The sequence below is a fragment of the Strix aluco genome, chromosome Z (genome assembly GCF_031877795.1).
Source record: "Strix aluco isolate bStrAlu1 chromosome Z, bStrAlu1.hap1, whole genome shotgun sequence".
Lineage (NCBI taxonomy): Eukaryota > Metazoa > Chordata > Aves > Strigiformes > Strigidae > Strix > Strix aluco.
Window position 1 is genome coordinate 79,360,409 of NC_133971.1, and position 12,570 is coordinate 79,372,978.

At 45.2% G+C, this 12,570-nt stretch overlaps 1 protein-coding gene across 2 annotated transcripts; it reads right to left on the minus strand.

Moving 5' to 3' along the window:
- Nucleotides 1-530: 530 nt before the first annotated feature.
- Nucleotides 531-12,320, minus strand: HMGCS1 (3-hydroxy-3-methylglutaryl-CoA synthase 1). Of its 2 annotated transcripts, none has more exons than XM_074813485.1 (10): nt 12,192-12,320; nt 6,891-7,348; nt 6,376-6,501; nt 5,686-5,850; nt 4,794-4,962; nt 4,512-4,682; nt 3,584-3,690; nt 3,112-3,237; nt 2,696-2,859; nt 531-2,299 (listed from the first exon to the last, which is right to left on the minus strand). In XM_074813485.1, exons 2-10 carry the CDS (start codon nt 7,336-7,338, stop codon nt 2,207-2,209), a joined length of 1,569 nt encoding a protein of 522 aa, XP_074669586.1. In that variant the 5' UTR covers nt 7,339-7,348; nt 12,192-12,320; the 3' UTR covers nt 531-2,206. The 2 variants fall into 2 exon arrangements, with proteins under 2 accessions (XP_074669586.1, XP_074669585.1); XM_074813484.1 differs by lacking the exon at nt 12,192-12,320 and adding an exon at nt 8,965-9,014.
- Between the last annotated feature and the right edge of the window lie 250 nt (nt 12,321-12,570).

The window sequence follows — 12,570 nt, forward strand, 5'->3', positions numbered from 1 at the left end:
AGTTAAGGCAAGTAAACGAATACAAGGTTTAGAGAGGTACAGCTGGTGCTTTCAAATTTAAGAGCAGGATGCCTTACCTATTATGGGGACTGATGAGATGATCACTTGACTTTAATTAATGTAAATGAGCAACAGGACTCTGAAAAGCCACCTATGGCAAACTGGACTCAGTAAGGCTCAGGTAACTCCAGAGCAAGAACCAACCTCCCTTCACAATATTTGAGGCGGATAAAACAACACCATCTTTTATAAGACACTAATAAAGATTGATTGTATTTCATAAGCTGGGAATTAATTCCTCCACTATAAACAGTTTCCATACGAAAGCATGTAAGCTATCTTGAAACACAGCCCTGAAATAATGGTTTTGCACCAGCCTAAGCAACCCTTTCTTTCCACTTTTGTAATGGAATGGTAGTAGGAAGAAAGATCCAGAAGGTCCATACAGATTGTGAACTCACAACTTTGGGTTTTCACAGGGCCAGTTCCCTCTTTCTTCCTGAAAAGCCAACAAGTCAGCACTACTCCAACAGGTTTCAAATATCTCAAACTTTATTTTAATAAAGGATCAGCCTCACAGACCATGAGGTCCCTGTGGTTAACTCTGTGCCAGTAGCTCACTTCTTGGCTTGTCCACTGCCAGCAATGGACTTTGTTCCATGGCAATCTGTTTTTCTGGTGCCAAGATAAAGTTTCACAAGGGCAACCTAAACCAAAATACTTGCAAAGACTATCATCATGCATCATCGCTCCATCATTTTCAGCAGAACAAACAGATTAGTATTCATCAATTTATAATAAACAACTATTTTACCAAGGCTTGACTGTACAAATACAGCAAGTTATCAAATCCTAGTGAATGACATAATACAAACACTTCATTACACACACAAAAAAAAATTGTAATTTAACAGACAAATTTTTTGCTACGTTATATTAGGCAATGTAGCTTTGTAGAATTAGCAAAGAAACAAATTCAACAAAACTTCATTCTGTACATTAGCTCAATTTAAGTATATATTACAAGCTTACAAGGCTCATGTCATAGTTCATTTCCAATCTGGGCTTTAAAAAAATCTACCAGAATGGACTCCCCATTAGCACTGTGTATCTACTACTTGCAGAATGGATAGCTTTTAGCTTGCATGTTGGGAAAAAAAAACCCAGAAAAGACCCCACTCCTACAATATTACCAATAGTGAGAAGGACTTCAAAGTACAAAGCCAAATTCAAAGTTAGAAATAGTCTTTCAGAAACGTATTATATAAAGAATAGTGAGAGGCCAGAACTCCAGACAAAGTGATCTTCCTCCCTTCCTTCATTTGCCAATTAAAACAGCTCCATAATATCTAGAAGTTTTATTTGAAAATTCTGCTGCCTTAGATACTTCTACTAAACAATCCTAAAATATGCCAAATCAATGAACCCATTTCTTTAGAAGAAAAGAATTGCTATCTCCCTTCTTCTTCCTCTGAGGCTGCTGTGATTTATAATGCAGGTATAAAACACATAATACGGATGTTAGGAGGAATTATGTATAACTTAACACAGCGGGTCACAGAGTTTCTTGGAAGAAAACCACCTGTCAGTCTAGTTGTTCTTGATCCAGTCATTCTGACAGGGGAGAGAGATTCTATTCCAGCAATGAATGTTACTTGGTTCTATACCTTTCCCAAAGCAATGGGGTGATGGGAGGTAGACTGGGAGAAGAAAGGGAAGGTGATAAAGAGAAAGAGAAGAAGTGCAGCATTGAGAAGATAGACTGCTTACTGTCAAGGCACTGAGAACCCTAACATTAAAAGCTTGGACTATTTTGCCACACACTTGAGTACAAGTAGAAGTTAACAGTGTAGGTTTCAAGTCATTTTACATGGAAAGAGCAAGCAGAAGATTCTTTTTTTCCTATGTACAAAGACCTTGTAATAGACTACAGCTACTACTCAAATTAAAAAAATTCAGACATGTCAGGGAATCCATATAGCCTATGGCAAGTCCCTCTATCCCCAGTATATTCATGATTCTAGTGTTCTGAAAATACTATAAATATCAGCACACCATATTATGACAAATCTTTTCAAGGGGCTTAAACAGTTTTTCCATGCTCCAATGAAGTACTACTGTACACTGAAACTTCAGCACTACTGCAATCCTTTCTCTCTCACCCTACCCTCACACCTTGTGTCATTCCCCACCTCACAGAGGTATCTTAATGCTCCCCATTGGAAATGGCAACAGTAACGCCTTCAGATTCTGTTGTTGCAGGGATTCTTGGCACTTTCTTAGCAGGGCTTGGGATGTGCTAAGAAGAAGGGAAAAAAAAGCATTAAATACAGTTTTCTAGTTCACAGACATTCATACTTCATGGCTAGTCCAACTCTCAAACAACATTCATGCTAAACTGGATGGCTTGGTCTTAAAGTCAATCAAAGCTCTCATGCCCCATGCAAACTGATTATGTGAAAAGAGCCAGTTTGTTCTTGCTTCATTCTTGTGAAGTTTCATTCTTGTTATGATGAAACGTACTTTTTAAAGTCCCATGTTCAATTTTTTACTTCTGGCTTGTATGTTACATGTTAACAAAGTATTTAATGTAACTTGTTAAACCACTTCTTTTAAAATACATGCACATGCTAAGACAAGCACATAAACTGTTCCACCATTTGTATCAAACTTTAAAAGAGTGCTGAGTGTTCACCTCATGGACAACACCTGGGTGGACAACTTCAACTCCTGCCTCCAGAGGTCCATCACCCATGAGCGGGCGCCTCGCGTAAGTTCTCCTGTGTTTTTCATCCACACGCACAAGGTACCATGTTCCCTCGAAGAGATCTTCCACCGAACACTGCGGAATATAGTTGGCTGGAAAACAAGCCAGTAACACACTGTTAGTTGGTTCCTGCCCAGGCCTTTGCAGTTTAGACGCAGTAAGACAGAAAAAACAAGCCTGCATTTTCATTTCAGCCACACTGGGCCAATGAACATGAGCTATTCAAAGTAGAAAGAGTTGGACATTTCCTTCATTCTACACCTTAATCATTTAAAGTCTGGCAAATTAAGTGATGAGCATTTTGCTGTAAGAATAGGAATGATTTATATTTATGAAGTTCTTACCCAAATGATGTGTTTCCTGTCTAATCTTCATGTTTTCAGCAAAGACATCAGGTGCAATACATTTTCTTGAGTCAAGTCTTGTTTTGAGATCAGAAAGGCTGGCAGTTATTTTGTCCAGTGCAGAACCTACAATATAAGGCCATCATGTAAGGTAGCACCCATGCTGAGAACTCCACACTAGCACGTTAGCATTTCAAGCCCATTCAAAATATTTTGCATTATGGAAGCTAAACTTTTAGTCATTTAAAAACATTCCCTATTACTCAATCAAAATGTTAACAGAGTTTGACGAATATTATTTATTTGCCCGAGGAGACACTTAAACATTCCCTGGAGCTGGAACATCTTCAGTTTAGCACTACTGTCATTAGGCATTGCTCTGCAGGTGTACGTATGCTGACAGGTAGCGTAAGGAAACATTTAGAGGTGAGCTGTGCAAGGGAGTTAATTAACATCTCTTCCCTTCACTCACCAGGAGTGGCATCCTGTGTAACTCTGATGGAATACAGCGTAGCAGCAAAACCAGAGCCGTAAGAGAACACACCAATTCTCTGTCCTGCAAGCTGCTCTGGGGAGTACCTGCAAATCGAGCAACAGTTGTTTTAAGAGAGAACCAAGTCAAGGTGCCAATTTTAAATAACTAGAAAGTGCAGCTAGCTTAGAAAAGGCAGCCAGCAAATTATATCAACTACAATACATATTTAGCACACTTTGTGCATAAATGGTGACTTTTAAAAACACAATTTCAAACACTGTTGCTATGTGATGAGTTCCAAAGCTGCCTAACCAAAACAGAGCAAAGAAATGCCCAGAATATGATTATCTAGAAGGCAGCCAGTTTTCATTAAGTGACCTAAAGCCCAAAATGAACAACCACATCTTGGAAGGCAAAGTCAGAATAAAGAAAAAAGGATCCAAGAGGAATGGTTTAATTTAAACTTAACATGATTTTGTTAAAGTCTGTCATTGCAGAAAAAATTTATTGTTAAGTAAATACTAATTTAATTTGGCTTTGCTTATTATAGTGAAACAGAGAAGGCATTCTGATTCTCTTTTCCACTGCAGTGGGTTATGGGTTTTGGCATTTTTTTTTTTCTCTTGGGGAACAGGGGCAGGGAAGAAGGTTGAGGCTGGGAAAAGATACCACCTTACAAATAAGATGCTACTTCAGAAGGCAGTAAGCAGCTGTTTCAGATCAGCTTCCAACACAGAAATTTTGAATCTGCTTGTCACTTTGATTGTGTGTGCAGTATAATTTTTTTAACTTTAGTCTTTCTGCTTAAGGCAATCTAATAGGAAAAGGTTTGCTAGATAGTGTTTATACAAAAGGCTTTCTGAAACAAAAATATTTTATGACATTATATATAAAAAGCTATGACTTTTTTCTGATTTATGCTTACTGGGCTAGAAGAGAGGCAAGACAACCATAGACTGAAGGGGTATACATATTTCCATTCTGATTGGATACAAGTAACGAAGCTTTGGTTTTCTGACTGAAGAGCTCTGCACTAGCTTTCATAAAAGCTTTCTCCACATCTCTGTCAAAATATGTATCTTCAAGTTTTACATCCCTATTGAAAAAAAAATTCAGAAAGTTACTAAAATAGCAGAAAGTAAAAACATACCTTGGATGTATAACAAATTAAGATTATATGAATAAGGAAGACAGCAGCCATTCTCACCTGAAAGCTTCCAGACCACTGAAAACACCATTTGCTGTTTCTGGGTTCTGGTCACTGAGAAAGTCATTCAGCAAGAGTCTAGCCACAGATTTCTGTACCAGTTTACAGTAGGGAGAATGAAAGATCATGAATCCAAAGTCATTCAAGGTGAAACGTCTGTCTGTGCCCTCTGGAAGTGGCAGAAATGTTGTGTTACAACTTATGTTTAGTATCACTTCAACTATGAAAATAAAATAGGGGAGTGGCAGGATACCACTCATCATAACATATCAGTGTACAACAGACAACCATAAAACTAACTATTGCTGTTAAGTTCATTTAAAACACTGCTGCTACTTCTATTTAAAAATTAATTTCTTGCTGATCTTATGCACCAACCAACAATGTTCACCTTTCTTCTAGAAGAAAAAGCTAGACAAGCTTAATAGAATCTCTGTATTTCTATCCAGAATTTTAACATAACGAATCACCTACTTCACTTAACTATCTAAACTTCATACCTATGTTTCTTAATATGAGTGAAGCAAGTACTAAACATATGGGGTGAAAAAAATCAGTATCATTATGCAACATCTAAATATTAACCTCACTATCTTAAGAGCCTGGGTGGAGGGAGGAGTAACACGCTTTTAAGCAAGGTATGATATGTAACACTAACAAAAGTGTGTAGAGACTACTGGTTACTGACTATCAGGTACTCAGCCATACCAGAACAGAAATAAGACATTTCTTATGGGGGAGAGCAAACATTTCAATTGCCCCAGAACACACAATCATGAAGAAAGGGACCCATACACTGGGATGTTAAAACTTGAAAATACATCATTGTCTGTGTAGTTACACAGTCTGGCATTTGCCAAATCCTGCAATATCATCAGGTGAGGCTACATACCCTTTTGCCACTGGGCGTGGATTTTGTTTCGATAGACAGTATAGCAGCGATCTAACGCACTGAGGTAGCACTGTATAGATAGTTTGCCATCAACTACAGGATATTCAGAAACCATATCTGGTTTATAGAAGTCATACGCATGCTGCATGTGGGTTCCACGCAACCCTGATGGACAGAAATTGACAAAAGTTGAAAATTATTTTATTCAGTTGCTTTGAGTCAATTTGAATGCATCACTTAACACATGAGGGGAAACAAGCAATATTTGGCTCCAGTCAAGCAGGCATTCACAGCATTTCAGGCCCTTTAAGGTAACGTTTCACGCAATTCTTGTGATGAACGCTTGTTATGCTCGTGATGAACAAGCATAACAAACACAAGTAACAAATTATTTTCATCATTTTGCCTTGGAAGTAGAGTACTCTGTTACTCTGCTGTAGTCCACTCTTTGTCAATCTTACCAGAGAATCCCCAAGGAAATACACAGATAGGAGCATCTCTACTTATTCCTTGCTGCTTCCTATAATGGGACTTGACAAAGTTAGCCCGGAGCAAGAGGAGACCAAGTACAACTTCTGACATTAGTGGGGGTTAATCCAGCTCCCCAGCAATGCACAAGAAACAGGGGACAGGCTTCAGAACAGATCCAGTTATCTGGCTGACCGGTATTCATTTTCTCACAGTACCAACCTCTCTCAAATATTAACGGAGCATTTGGACCAACTAGCATAGCAACAGCACCAGCTCCACCTGTTGGTCTGGCATTTCCCGTGGCATACACAGCGATGTCTCCAGCAACAACAAGTGCATAACGCCCTGCAAGAAACACACAGAAACAACAATGAGAAACAGACAAGAATCCAGCACTTTTTAACATCCATCAGCAATTTTTAGACTTTGGTTACAGAAGAGATGACCCCAAGATTAAGGGGCTCCTCAATCCTGACTTTTACCCCACATTTCAATTTCCCGGCAGCCACCAAAATTTACAGGAAAAGACCAGTGATTATTAGCCGTGTCACTATTTTTTGCACTGTAACTGAGCTAGTGGCAAATGTCCACTGCATTCAAGAAAAATACTTCAGAAGAGAAAAACAGCTTACCCTCTGGGTTTTGTATGGTTAAACATGAATACTGTCATTATAAGGCAGACTACTCAAAACCAGGGGATGATGTAACTTTTCAAGAAAATTCCCCGAACTTACCATCCCAAGAACTGGACTCAATCCAATTAATAGCATTAAAAAGAGCAGCAGTGCCTCCATAGCATGCATTGGTGGTGTCAATTCCTTCTACATCAGTATTACCAGATTCTTCAAAAAGCTGCATCAGGACAGTCTTTACGGATTTTGATTTATCAATTATCGTCTCCGTTCCAACTTCTAATCTCCCGATACAATCATAGGAAAGGCTGTTCCTCTCCATGAGCTTCTGAACCACAGTCAAGCAGAGAGAATTGATATCCTCACGGTCGGAGCAGAACCCCATCTTTGACTGGCCTAGCCCAATGGTGTATTTCCCAGCATCCACACCATCATACTTCTCCAGCTCTGTCTGGTCAACATACTGAGAGGGAAAATATATTTCCAGTGCAACAATCCCCACATCTTTGGGCCAACATGATTCAGCATTCACTGGCAGAGACCCAGGCATCGTGGTAGATCTTAAAGAAAAAAAGAAAACCACAAAACCAGCTGATTTAGTCACATCCATTTTGAGAGACCTACTTTCATTTTCTTTACTTTCATTAGAGAAAAAGCCAAATTTTAGGTATTCTATAAGGTCATTTGCAAAAGGTAGGCCTTCGCCTCCAGGGAGACTTTAAGTCTCAGCATACTTTAAACATCATAAGAAGTCTTGCAACATTTTAGATGAAGTACTTTTAAGTGAAATGGCAAATTTTAGCCCTGGAGATGAATAAATGTAAATTAAGCCCAGGTTATTTAATTGAAGGAGAACACACATTTAATAAGTGTTAAAGTGTCTGAGAAATTAATGCTCATTATTCTACTTTTGCTTATATGCAAAGTCTCAATTTTACACAACCCAGCTAGAAAGATTGGATTTTTTTAAAAAAAGTTACTAGCTGAGAACTTAAGTTTAAAATCTATCCTTACCAGGAAATTTCGGACTTAAAAACAGGCCAAGACTTTTCAAAATTGTTTTTATTTTTAAACAAAGTGACCTAAGTCACTCCATTTTGTCTATACTTGCAGCAAAGAATAGCAGAATTTTTTTTGGTGTGGGTTTGGGGTTTTTTTTGTATTTTCGGCTGGGTTGTTTGTTTGTTTTAAGCATACTGTGTTTTGGCAGTCCAGAACACTGGAACCCCTAACACCAGGCCTGGAGGAATATTTCACAGGCTGAGAAGAACATGCAGGGATTCTCCCTGACAGTCCAAGTTTTTTCATTTTAACCCCATAACTTTACAGGCACTACACTTGAGGATATACTACTCTCTAGGACATACTGCATCCTATTACTTTCACCTTACCCCTACTGCACAGACAGGGACCACCTTCCTGTCCTTTTGCTTACACGGTGTTTGTCCCTTCTGTGCCCAGCTGCAAGTACCATCACACTGACCTCACCCAACTTCTTCCATAAAACCACGATAAGCTGTATAAGGGAATAAAGCCTTTCTCTGCAGCAATGACGACTTTACAGGATGCATATTAAGGCAAGTGTTAGGAAAACATTAAAAGTATTTTCTGTAACAGGTACAGTCTTATGTATGACCTAGAGTGCATGGCTCGCCATTCATTTTGATTGCCTCTAACAACGTTTCAACCATACCTATGATGTACCTAAAATAACTTTTAAGAATTTATCTTGTAGCCTTTGTTCGTATTAGCACGTGTAAACGGGAGGAAAAGGCTATTTAAAGCTGCTTGCTGCAGCACAGCCGCACAGCGCACTGCCACGATTTTAACCAAAGCCACCAACACCGCGTCGCTCGTGTGCCCTGCCGCCAGCACAGCTCACGCCCTCGCGTCCGCTCGCCCCTTCACCCACGCCGTCACGAAGCCCCTCACCTCAGGCGACCGCCGCCCCGCTCCCCCCGCCGCGCCGGCCTCCCCTAGGGCACAACGCACCCCCCCCCCCCCCCCCAGCCTCAAGGTTACCCGTGACCAGGCCGCGGAGACGGCGAGGAGCCGCCACCGTAGCGTGGAGACGTTACGCCGCCTGTATCCCCGCCCCGCCCCGCCGGCCCACCACAGCGCGGGGCCCGGTCCCCCCCCGCCTCCCGCCTCACACGACCGCGGCCCCTGCCCTCACACGCTGCGGAAGCCCATCGCCGGCTGCCGGCGCCGAGGGCCGCGCATGCACTCTACGGCGCCTGGCTGTGGCAGTGCGCAGGCGCGGGCCCGGCCCCTCCCTCCCCCTCCCCCTCCCCCCACCGGGCGCGCCCTCCCCGGGGCGTCACCCGCCGCGGGGCGGAGACCGCGCTGGGAGCCGGCAGCGGCAGAAAAGTGAAATCCACCCCACCAGCACCTCAGACTCACGGTGGTTGTTGTTTCGGGTTTCTTTGGTTTTGGTGTGTTTGTTGTTTTTTTGTTTTCTGGTTTTAGGGTTTTTTTGGTTTGGGTTTTTTTGGTTGGTTGGTTTTTTGGGGTTTTTTGGTGGTTTTTTTTTTTTTTTTTTTACAATCCCTGGCCACAGGCTAGCCCATCCCGGTGGCACCACACTTCTATTTACATTTTGCTTTTAAAATTTCTCGAATGCTTTTAAGCCGCACTATATATATATATATTTTTTTTTTTTTTTTGCATTGCTACACCACAGTGAGCAACGCCATCTGTTGTTTTAAACTAGCTGGATTGCAAGAAAAGCAATTAAAACGTAATAATTTCTGCCTCCAGGAAGCTAGTGGGCAGGATTAAGGATTTGCCATGGCACAGCAGCAGGTTTATGCATTAGAAATGGGACGGCCATCACTGCTTTACTAAAGCCACGGCCAGGGAAGGGAGCACGGTGGTCTGAAGACTCCCCAGGAGCTGCAGGAGCAAGCTCACGTCCCCTGTGGGCAGCACAGCGAGCAAGTCACACACATCTCCTGGGGACACAGAGCAGCGCTGGGGTCCAAAGCTTCCTCCAAGAGCTGTGTCTTACTCCAAATCGCACAGGCACTGCAGGGGAAGAGGATGCTTTCCGGCTCCCCATACAAATGCAGGCACGCCACTGACAGCGAGAGCCCAAGATACCAACTGGGAAAAGGACTTTCGGATTCAGCTCTCTTTCTGGCACAAAAACACAAAAGGGGACAAAAAGGAAATACAGACCAATGCCAGCTCAGCAGAGTGTCTGGCAGCCACCCCGAGGGCAAGCCTTGCACCCCGAGCAGAGCTTGGTTCTGCTCCAAGAGTCAGAAAGCTGAAAGTTAGACATTTGTGGAGACTCTTACACACTTAATATTATTTAAGTTATATTCTAAAAGCCAATGCATGCAGCACATAATGAACTTGACCTGTAATAGCCATGGAACAAGTGGCTTTTAACCAGGCAGTGAATTACTAGGAAGCTCAGTATGACAAAAGGACTTTCATTATTGGTGAGGGCTGAGGAAAAAACTGCTCTGTGCTTGCTCCTTACAGAACTTTATCAAAACTGGCATTTAATTCATATTACTCGCTGCAATTCTCATGAGAAAACTTTCCACAGAAGACAGCTAAAGGGAGGCTCTTTGATTGTATTCTCATGGCTCACCAAATACACCCAAGATAGTGGTAGTCAGGGCCATTGGGCTGTACCGCAATGAAAAACACTGCTTTATAAGCTTGCTCCGGTCACTGAAGGAAATGGGACATATGACATCTCAGTCATTACAGGAAAAAAATTGTTTACTTGATGTAAAACAAACAGCCTTTTGTCCTCCTGGTCAAATGGCAAACAACATCCCATCATTGAGTTTTTACCTAAAATGAAAGCTCTCTCAAAAGTACAATTTCCTTGAAGAGACTGAGAACCCCAAATGCTTATATATAAAGAAATGACAAACCTGCTTTGTTTTGTGTCCCCTTAGGATTCTGTAGGGAATGCAGGAGCAGTATAAAACAGCCACTACTTTCTGCTGCTGCCAGATATATGTTCTCCCACAACAACTGGTGGCTTTCACTGTCTTTAAGAGTTTGAGAATATTCTGTCAATAATTTGACTTTATTATTTCCTGCTTAAGTTTTTAATTCATACAGAACACTTGGCTGAAAGTTAGAAAACAAGCCCCCAGCCCGTTCGCTACAGGCAATGCATTTATTGGGTAACTCCCTGCGGCGCTTTACCTCTGGAGGACGTGGAGAGCAGACTTTGCTGGTGACAGCAGAGCCACTTCAGGCTGTTTTTCAGCAGTTAAACAGTGATGATCTGGCAGCTTCAGCTATGACATCATCTAGTTATCCCCGCAGAGCTGAAAGGTTTCAGGTACCGAGCGCATGCGAGACACCCGTCACGCCACGAGAGGTCACTGCCTCTACCCAGACCGCGGCGACTCTTCACGGCCGGGCCGTGCGCGAACGTGGCATCCCCGCGACCCTCACCTCTGAGCCGACTACGTGGAGACGGGCAAACTGCGTGAAAACACCGAACCGCTGAGACGGTACCTCAAATTAAGTCGTAAGAACCCACCCGCTGCGCCTCCCCCGCGGGGATGCCAGGCACCCTCCCGCCCGGTGCAACCCCAGGCGCATCCCAGGCCGGGACTCCGCTAGCAACACGGGTGGGTGCCGGGATGCCCCCACCCGTGCCACAAACGCCATCACGAATGAAGGCGACGGCATCTCCGGGGACAGCATCCGGCTGCCTTTGCCCTGCGCGATGGGGGGGTGGGGGGTGTCGCGGGCAGGGGGACACGCCCGCCCCGCCCTCCCCAGCTTGGGTGGGCGCCTCTCTCGCGACACTGAGAGGCGATTAAGGGACACGCCAAAGGCGCCGCCGGTTTCGGGCTGCTTTGTGGCCCTCGGTGCCGGGGCAGAGCCCGGCGCAGCCCCGCAGCAGCCGCCCACCACAGCTCTCGCAGCCGGGGGGCTTCCCGGGGGCAGGGCGGGCGGCAGCACCCCAGGCCCCGGCAGCGGGGCGCCGGCTCTTCGGGAGCCGTTTGGCCCGGCCGGCTGCCGCGGGCAGGGAGCGCCGCACGCCGCGCCGCGGGGATGCTCCATGATGCTCCGGGCAGCGTCCGGCGCGGCGTGCGGGCTGACACCTACGGTAAAGGGACACCCAGACGCGCCTCTTTTTGATTTTTCTTTCTCCCTTTCTCCCCTCTTTTTTCCCCACTCTTTTTGTCTTGTCTTTCCCCCCCCCCCTCTTGTCGCACTGCAGGCACTACTTCAAACGCGCTTGCGTCCCCTGGAAACGCCGCTCCCAGCTATGCCGCTCCATCCCCAAGCCCCGCGGGCGGCTGCGCCGCCCCACGCGTGCTTCCCCCACGCGGCTCCGCGGCCCCCGCCGCGGCCGAGCAGAGAGGCAGGGGCCGCCGCCCGGCCCAAGGGCCTCCGGGGCCGAGCCGCCCTCACCTGTCGGAGGCGATGGCTCCCGCTGTCGCTCGCCGCTCCGCGCTCTTGCCCGTTCGCACGCACGGGGGAAAACACGGGGCTCCGGCGTGCGGCGCCTTTAAACAGCCCCGCCGCCCGGGCTCCGGCCCGCGCCCTGAGCGGCAGCTCCCCCCGCCAATCACCGCTGCCACCGCCCAGGTCCCGCCCGCCGGCCGGCCCGCAGCTGGCGGAGAAGGCGGGGGGAATGGTGTGAGACAGTGACGCGGCGTGGCCAGAGGGCGGCGCGCCAATGAGGACGCGGCAGAGGCGGTGGGCGCTCAATGGGAGCCGAGCGCAGCGCGGGGGCAGCCAATGGGAGCGCGCTGCCGACCGCGGGTGAGAGTAGGACGGCTGCCGGGCC